At 39.7% G+C, this 9344-nt stretch overlaps 2 protein-coding genes across 2 annotated transcripts; one reads left to right on the forward strand and one right to left on the reverse strand.

Annotated features, from left to right (window-relative positions):
* The first annotated feature begins 214 nt into the window (after positions 1–214).
* On the forward strand, positions 215–6565 carry trim55b (tripartite motif containing 55b). Its single transcript, XM_084103275.1, has 8 exons — positions 215–993; positions 1333–1502; positions 2828–3005; positions 3157–3252; positions 4744–4977; positions 5353–5375; positions 5455–5579; positions 6093–6565. The coding sequence occupies exons 1-8, from the start codon at positions 874–876 to the stop codon at positions 6269–6271; spliced, it is 1125 nt and encodes a 374-aa protein (XP_083959401.1). The 5' UTR covers positions 215–873; the 3' UTR covers positions 6272–6565.
* Positions 6566–7735: 1170 nt separating this feature from the next.
* On the reverse strand, positions 7736–9124 carry crhb (corticotropin releasing hormone b). The gene is made up of 2 exons (XM_084103014.1): positions 9030–9124; positions 7736–8689 (listed from the first exon to the last, which is right to left on the reverse strand). The coding sequence occupies exon 2, from the start codon at positions 8665–8667 to the stop codon at positions 8179–8181; it is 489 nt and encodes a 162-aa protein (XP_083959140.1). The 5' UTR covers positions 8668–8689; positions 9030–9124; the 3' UTR covers positions 7736–8178.
* Between the last annotated feature and the right edge of the window lie 220 nt (positions 9125–9344).

The following is a 9344-nucleotide window of genomic DNA, read 5'->3' on the forward strand; positions in this document are numbered from 1 at the left end:
TGTAACCAAATGTTCAACATTATCTTAAAAATACTTTAACAAAAGTGCAAAATTGAGATACATTGATACATGATGATGGTAAACTATTACAACAATTCCATATGAAATAGCAGAAGTAATCTGTCAAGTAAACTCAGTCCAGATATTCGCAGCAGTTTCGTCATTTTCTTAGACCTAGCCGTTGAGCTAGTCCATATGGGGAATTAGCTCAAATGGTAGAGCGCTCGCTTAGCATGCGAGAGGTAGCGGGATCGATGCCCGCATTCTCCAGACCTTTTTCTAACAGCGTTGTCATTATTGTACTGTTATATTCTTACCTGAATTGTGTTAAAAGCCAAAGATATATTGTAAAGTCTATAACAACGTAAATTTTTTTTAAAACATTTATGTTTTTTAAAGCTTTTTTTTTTCTTGGCACTTGCATAGGCTACTACTTCATGATGCATCGAATCGCGTGTTTTCATTACAAGTCTGTCATATCCTATTAGCATTCCAGTACAAAAAAATTATTTATATTTAAGTTGAATTATGTATTTTTTTTAACGTATTAAATATGTTTAAATTCTATGTTTCTATGAATTCCCTGTGTTCGTTACGTTTAATAAGAGATGCAACAGTCAACAGTATCATTTTCATATATGGGCAAGTAAACATGGCATCCTCTGACGTGCGGCTTTCTAAAAACAGCGCTCGGTGATAGTGGGCCCTGGCGTGGGGGAATGCCAAGCCTCATTATAGAGGGTACAGACAGGCGGTTGGGCAATGGCGAGGGCCTGAGTTCACCCCGTTCACAAGAATTGGGACAATTTAATTTCCTCGATCAACAACAGTCTCATTCTCAACTTCAGTGGAGCCGTTGCTCGTCAAATCAGGATGGACAGCTTGGAGAAGCAACTTATCTGTCCCATTTGTCTGGAAATGTTCACGAAACCGGTTGTGATTCTCCCTTGTCAACACAATCTCTGCCGGAAATGTGCTAATGACATTTTCCAGGTACAGTTTCAATATTTTTTTGTTTGTCAACATCATTTAGCCTATCACACAAACATTGATATCCCATATTTTAAAAAAAGTAATACATTGTTTTAACGTTGTGGATGTTTTCATAAATTATTTTGATTTGTATTATAATTTATATTACTGTGGTTTTATCATTGGTTATCAGAGTGTTGCTACGGCTCATTCACTTATTTTAAAACAAATTGGCTTTTTTGGGATGTACATTACACAGAAAGCTAAAATATATGAATATTTGTAAATAAACAGTCATATTTAAAAAAAAAAAAAAAAAAGTTTTATTAATTTGCTGTCCTATACACACTCCCCATACAGTCCTCAAATCCATACCTTCCCACCAGAGGAGGCTCCGTGACATCCGGGGGCCGTTTCAGGTGTCCATCCTGCAGGCATGAAGTTGTGCTGGACCGCCATGGTGTCTACGGTCTGCAGAGAAACCTTTTGGTGGAAAACATCATTGACATGTACAAACAGGAGTACATCAGGTTAGATCTGGGAAACGGACACCTCAGGAAGCTCTAATAGGATGTCCATGTGGTTTAACAAGATCCCTTGTGTAATACAGAATGAAGTAGGTTGAATCGTTACAGAGTGCACAAATGACTCTTGAACAACGGGTCATTTTCAGTTTGCTAAATAAACCATAGTGACACAAACACTCAGTTTCACAGATAAGGCTTAAGCTAGTCCCAGGCTAAAATTCATGTTTGAGCTGTTTTAACTGAAAGCAACTTGCACTGGCATGTCTTAAAATATGGCAGTGACATTGTTTTGTCTCAAGATGCACATCAGTAATGTTTTTTTCTAAGGCACGATTGTAAAAGCGACTTGTCCTAATTGAACTAATGCCTAATCCTGGCTTAATCTAAACCCTGTCTGTGAAATCGAGCCAAAAAGTCATAATTATGAGACAAAAAGTTGAAATTGACATTAAAGTCATAATTATGACATGTCATTAAACATTAAAACAGCGAAATTAGGACATTAAAAAGTATTTTTGACTTCTTATCTCATAATTCATTTAGGCTTTTATGTAATAATTATGACCTTTCTTGTCATAATCATGAATTACTACAGAATGATTTTTTTCTCTTATGTGGTGGAAATGGGCTTTCATAGTTACCTCTTTTGTTGAGGTATACTGAAAAAGGTATATTGAATCAACATAAATATATAAATTTATACCAGCAAAAAACTTTTTTGATTTTAAAACAGCTGTTTAAAGTAACAGGTTACAGTGTAATAATCCTTTTTCCTTTTAGTAAAGTGCATGAAATTAAGAAACCTGAAGAAACTCAAAATAAGAGCAGACATGCTTTTAAGAATGAAATTCCCCAGGGTTGAACTATTAAGTTCTCTACCGCCCCGTCACTTTGCATAGCACTTAAGCGTTTCACTTTATGAATTCAAAAATAGCTTGTTTTGGATGAGAGGTTTGTCTTTTAAAGCTTTATAATTCAGTCAGTGTCTTTCAGTGTGTACAGACAGATTCCTCAGTGTCCATGTGACTCCCAAGACCTGTGACTCAGACAGGTCAGAAGACTAAGGATGACGGTCAGCTGGCAGGAAACTTATTTTTAGTTCCACCACTCAGTGTTTAGTCTCCTAGGCATACTGACACACATCACATACCTTCAGTATGGCCTTGTGAACCCTAGTTATTTCAGTAAGCGTTGTTTTGAACTCCTGTCCTCATCTGAGGCAAAGTCGAGAGGTTTCGAACCTTTGAAAAGTAAAAGTCTGACTTGAATTGAACATATTCAGTTCATGCTGCAGACATTGATACTCATGGATCTGTAATTCTCCACAGCAGCAGACCGTCTCCTGAGAGGAAGGATGACCAGCCGATGTGTGAGATCCATGAGGACGAGAAAATCAACATATACTGTCTGACCTGCAGCGTCCCCACTTGTTCAATGTGTAAAGTGTTCGGCTCCCATAAGGACTGTGAAGTGGCCCCTCTTAACAGTATTTACCAGACGCAAAAGGTAAAAAATCTAGCGCTTTCGGGGCATATTAATATTTATGATTATCTGCATAAGTACGCCAGAGTTTGCATCAGCGTGCATGCATTTGTCTGCGCAGCATATATTTTTACAGTGTGTGTGTTAATATGCTTACCCACGTCCTCATCTCCAGACAGAGCTCACGGATGGAATATCAATGATGGTGGGCAATAATGACAGAATCCAAGGCATCATCAGTCAGTTGGAGGAGACCTGCAGAACCATAGAGGTTAGTCACCCTGTGTGGGGGCTTCTCCCTCCCTAAAGCCTGGCATAAGAACAGGATTATTGATGAGGAACGTAAGAACGCTTCCTCTGACAAAAGATACACGCGCTCTGGCATGGACGAGCAGGCAGGCAGGAAGCTGGATTCTCTCCAGACCTCACAGTTGCGTTCACAGAGGCTCCATGATTGACAAGCAAGCAGAAATGAGCCGTCTCTGTTGAGCATATGGCTCCTCTGACAGAAAGTCATTGTGAGCAAGGTTGAGGGTTAGATGCGGTCGAAGGAAAGAACAGGTAGTCAAACTATTGATTTGTAAAGTTAAAGTTTCAAACCTTAAGCTTTAAAAAACTATGGTGAGCCATAGTTACATTGAAGGTGTGTTCCAATCACCAAATAGTATCCATGAAGTGACGTTCTTCAGTAAAATTATATGCACAGATTATGCTATATGTAACAGACAGAGGCCAGTAAGAGCTGTTTGTGTAAACCTCACTCCCCTGGCCGGTTTGAATCCCGCTCGGAGCGGGTCGAACAGGACTGGTTAAATTTGGTGCCGTGACCCGGATGGGAGTGAGGTTTAGGCGGGTGAGTGTAACGGATGTAGGCCAGTAAGATCTGTGCGAGTAAACCTCATTCCCCAGGCCTCACGAGGCATGCCGGAGACCCCGGTTTGAATCCCGCTCGGAGCGGGTCGAACAGGACTGGTTACATTTGGTGCCGTGACCCGGATGGGAGGGAGGTTTAGGGGGATGCAGGCCAGTAAGATCTGTGCGAGTAAACCTCACTCTCCTGGCCTCACGAGGCACGCCGGAGACCCCGGTTTGAATCCCGCTCGGAGCGGGTCGAACAGGACTGGTTACATTTGGTGCCCTGACCCGGATGGGAGTGAGGTTTAGGGGGGTGAGTGTAATGGATGTAGGCCAGTAAGATTCGTGCGAGTAAACCTCACTCCCCTGGCCTCAAGAAGCGTGCGAGCGGTCTTTAGCATCCTTGTTAGCCCTCCCACTCTGGAGACGCCGGTTCGAATCCCACTCGGAGCGGGTTGAGTAGGACTGATTACATATAGATACATTATATACACTACCGCTCAAAAGTGGTTGGTAAGATTATGAAATGATTTTGAAAGAAGTTTCTTATGCTCACCATGGCTGGATTTATTTAAAGAAGAAAAAAAAAACGGTAATATTGTTAAATATTATTACAGTGATGGCAAAGCTGCATTTTCAGCATCATTACTGCAGTCTTCAGTGTCACATGATCCTTCAGAAGTCATTATAATATGCTGGTTTGTTGCTCAAGAAACATACTTGTTAATATCAATGTTGAAAACAGTTGTACTGCTTAATATTTTTGTGGAAACCATGATACCCTTTTTCAGGATTCTTTGAAGTATAAAATGTACATAATATACATATACTTTGATATTTTATATACTGTACATTTATAAATATAAATGTATTTATATTTACCTGTATATTATTTGTATATTTACAGGAAAATGGCAGGCGACAGAAGTCCAATGTGTGTGAAAAGTTTGACCACTTGTACGCTATCCTGGAGGACAGGAAGAGAGAGATGAACCTGAAAGTGAACGCTGAACAGGAAGAGAAACTGAATTACATACGTGGTCTTATAAGGAAGTATGGAGATCATCTGGAGACCATGACCAAAATCATGGAGACAGGAACACAGACACTGGAAGAACCTGAGATGGCTGTTTTCTTACAGGTCCTTTAAGATGGATTAGAGAAACTTAAAAATTATATATTTTTTAAAGCATAGAAAATTCATGGAAATGAGAAATATACTATTTCCTAGTTTTTCTGTGCTCTAAAATATTTGTAAATGTTTCGAGAAAAAAACCTGCCCAAGCTAGTGTGAAAATATCATTCTGTCTGTTTAAGGGTCTTATTGGAGGCATTCGTACGCTATTAAGCATAATTATTTAAATCTATGAATGGCATGGAAATCTATGCCAGCAATGAACAAGATCATGAAAATTGATGAGTGGGAACCCTGTAGAAATTCAATATATTTTATTCATACTTTTTATGTTATCTTGTTGTAAAATAAACTTCTTTCTCTCTCATACATGCCATTCAGAGTTCCAAACCCCTCTTTCAAAAGTAAGTGTTGATCCTTTCTGCAACATTAATGCGTATTTCACGTTTTGTACATCCCCTGAATTGGTTTCTTGTTTGCAAGAATTGCAGAGGCATCGAATACCTCGCACCTGGAGAGAGTTGATCGCGGCTATGAGAACATGGATCTTTACTCTGTGAGCTTCAAGAAAGAGTGCATGGCCCTACGCAATATCGACTTCGCCAGAGGTACGGCTCGCCTAAAATGCTCATTAACTTTTGACTATCAACATGTGGGTTTAAATCAAGTTAGCTTGTTGAACTGATTACTGTTTGAAAAAAAACGTTTTCATGTGCCATTTAGAAGTCTCTCTAAGCATGTTTTCAAATTGCAACTCAATGGGCAACCAGTTCAAAAGCCTCCCTGGCTTTTCAGTATATTAATCAGATTTGAAAGCCAATTTTATACAAAATCCACCAGGAATATGATGCTAAAAACTGTCAGTCCTGTAGATGATCATCAGTATGGGGTTGATGGTATCTTCACACTTGAGAATGGGTTGAGGAAATAGAACTTTTCCAATTTAAACTGCTAGAACGTGTTTTTGCGGTTAAAAAAGATGCGTTTTTTTACAAGTTGAACTTCTTTTATCTTGAGCGCTGCATTTTTAGAACACTGTTTATGCGAGAGGCGCATGAAATAAAACGCAAATCGATGCAAAAACGTGTTCTGTGTGAATGACCCTTTATACTCTTTTGCAGATGATGATGATGATGATGAAGAGGAGGAGGATGAGGATGATGTGGGCATCGATGTGGACGGCCGGGCAGGGCAGACAGCCTCGGGAGATGCCGATCCACTGGGCCAGTTGAACGAAACCCTACCGCCCCTTCTGCCCCCACAAACCCTGAGCGCACGCACACCCGCCACATCATCCTAACTTCGCAAAGTGCACATGCCAACACACATATTGATCCAACGGTCTTTTTGAGACCTCTTCACAACAATCACAGACCAGTGAATTTCAGATGCTGGTACTGTTTTTTTGTTTGTTTATGTTTCAGTTACTTTAAGTCAGCACATGACTAAATATAAATGATATATATATATCCCTTCCAAGATTTGTGGTGTTGTTTACTGCCTAGGGAGTGTTCACGTGGTATTTGAGTTATGATTTGCTATAAATGTTCTGGATTTCATATTAATGTCAACGACGAATAAAAGGTTACCCTTGTGTAGTGGGATCATTTGTAACATATTTAATTTAAACCAACATCCGGACTGAAAGCATTGGTTTATCACACATACGGTAGATGCCCGGTCTACTTGAAGGAACATCCATAGCAAGGCGTGAAAGTAATCTCCACATCTCATTGCTCAAAGGATTGTCTTCCCCTGGTTTTGCAGGCGAAGAGTAAACAAGTGTTGTTCACACATCTCGGTGGTCGAGCTGAAATAACGATGCCAGGACATTGCGTAATCCATATATTCTGGCCCAGTGGAGGATGATCAGTGACAGGATGTGCATCTGTGGCTGGATTCACACAGAGAACGTCTACAACGAACATAATGAGGGCCAGGGAGCACAACCCCAAAACGTGTGGATTCCACCTCTGGCAAAGAATGGTGCTGCATAAAACATGAGGTTTAAGCGAACTGAAATGTTCTTAGTTCGCATCTGAGTTTTGATCGATATAGATGTGCTTCAACCATCAAATTTAGGACGTGGTTCAGTGAAACTCTACACCCATGGTATTTCTAGTTGCTGCATAGATAGAATGAGTCACCACACGTCAGTTATTTGGTCTGGTGTGAAACATTTCAGTCAGCACCAGTGTTTATACTGTTGTCTTTTTCATAATATGCATGGCTATTGTTTTTTTTGTCCAGTAACATTTTGCCCAAATAAAGTGAATTTTTTTTGGAGACATGCTGCCTTTTTGAAAAATGAAGTATATTGCAAGCAAGTATGTTGATTAATAATTCAGTGTGTACAGTATGTGCAATATACTCTGAGGTTATGTGTTTATGACTTGTTTTTGAGCTGTTTTTAATTAGAAGGTTATCTGAAGGTAGGTGGTAAAAATGAACCTTCTAGTGTTGTATGGTCACATTTACCCTTTTAATTGTAACTGAAATTATGGATTAAATTCTTGGGGAATATTAAATATGAAGGAAGGATTGTTCTCACCTGGTAAAGCCTAATTAGCAACAAGATAAATGTCAATTATCTCATTCATTGATCATTAATGCCATAATAAGATTTATCATGGTTCTTTGCAGTTATATTGATAACATGATTGTATTTATAAATATGTGTACATGTAGTGATTGTGAAATATAAATTGATTTATTTTTTTAATTACTTTTTCCATGTCAATAATCTAGACAAGAGGTGTCAAACTGGCTTTCAAATTTTTATTGAAAAATATAAATATAAGACATTCTCTTGCACAACAAAAATTAATGGTTGCTCATTAGTTTATTAACAAACTTAAACAATGTACTGTATGTTACAATGAAACTCAAGTCTGTCAGATAAAATAATGCAGTACTGGAAAATAGTTTTTTTTTTTTTTTTTTTAAAGAAACCCAAACGTTTTCTTCATCTACAGTTTTGAATGATCACTTATACAATAACATTGATGGAGAGTGATGACAGTTTTGCGCTTCTGAACACTTTGATTCATATACACCTACTGTACTCTATTCGCCTTCGTTGAAATATCTACAAATAAATAAGTCACCGGTATAAATAGATCATGATGGAAAAGCAGCACTATGGTACAGAATATTCATGTTTGTGCTAAATGTAAAAATATCTTTGGCTGATGGGTTTGCTCGTGGTTACTTCCCGAATATTTCCATCATTTTGCGGTTGCTGTGAGCTTGCTGGGCCATTTGCTCGGCTCTGGCCATCTCCAGTACTTCTCGTAGCAGATGAAAGGTCAGATCCAGGGAAATCGGTGGCTCCTCCGACCTGCGCTCTCTCTCCATTGAGTCGAGCGCCCGGAGCGCGTAATTGCCATCCAAACGGCCGATGTTTCCAACTTTCCCCTCCAACAGACGCTGCGTTAACTGGAGCTGCAGTGCTCTTTTGGAATACTGGGATGTCTTTGAGAAGCTGTCGGCTGAGGATCGGGGAGAATTCTGGTTTCTGTTACCGAGCCGGATGAAGTACTCCTCCCCTAAGCGTGCCAAAACCGGCGGGGATTGTCGCTCTCCATCGGGGTCCGTGGCTGGCTGGTTGGAGCTGCTTTCGATGGCTCTACATTCATACGGTGGTGGAAAGGCAACGAGCAGAGCCACGGTGGTGACGAGAAAATTGAGCTTCATGTCAAAAAGTGGCGAGGAGAATCTGTGGGAGAAGTGAGTCAATTATGCGCACGAATTCAACTTCTCAAAAACTGTTTTGTGCACTCTGGGACAAAGCTCAATTTATGACATATGTATTTTTTTTAGAGACCTTACTGAACATTTACATTGCACAATTGTATATTTATATATCAAGTCCACTTGGGCATTTACGCGCGCCTTAAAGTTGGATAGATGGGTGCCTCATTGTGCGCAAAACACGAGGACGCATCCATAGCAATACAAAACTGACTATAATAAACATTACCAGTGTAACATGTTATTTGCTAAGGTTTAAGCTACCTCGATACGAGCTGTCTTATTCTAAAAAAGATGTTGCGTACCTGTGCGTAATTGGTATATCCTTGGATGGTTTTTGAACTTTGCGAGGTGCGTCTCTCTTCCAGTTGTTGCCTATCAAATTACTTTTAGGACTTCTTCAAAGGAAGGCTGGAGTTTGCATTTATATAGGCACGGTCAGCGACAAGTGTCACGCATTTAGTAGCTTGCGTCTGCGCAGAGGAGAGAGAGAGCGGACTTGAATGAACGTAAGTGAACAGTTTTCGGTTTGAATGAGTCATCGAGGTGTGTGTATGTGTATGAAAGAAGATGCATAAAACAACGGTATTTAGGATCCTTTATATTGATCTTTTCTCCTC

Source organism: Abramis brama (genome assembly GCF_963993115.1).
Source record: "Abramis brama genome assembly, chromosome: 24".
Taxonomy (NCBI): Eukaryota; Metazoa; Chordata; class Actinopteri; order Cypriniformes; family Leuciscidae; genus Abramis; species Abramis brama.

Bases quoted from the DNA above. Each gene is read 5' to 3' on its own strand.
- trim55b (XM_084103275.1), top strand. From the start codon at position 874: ATGGACAGCTTGGAGAAGCAACTTATCTGTCCCATTTGTCTGGAAATG. The intron at 1,503-2,827 runs GTTAGATCTGGG...AATTCTCCACAG, and splicing joins TACAAACAGGAGTACATCAG to CAGCAGACCGTCTCCTGAGA. The intron at 5,376-5,454 runs GTAAGTGTTGAT...CTTGTTTGCAAG, and splicing joins TCCAAACCCCTCTTTCAAAA to AATTGCAGAGGCATCGAATA.
- crhb (XM_084103014.1), bottom strand. From the start codon at position 8,667: ATGAAGCTCAATTTTCTCGTCACCACCGTGGCTCTGCTCGTTGCCTTT.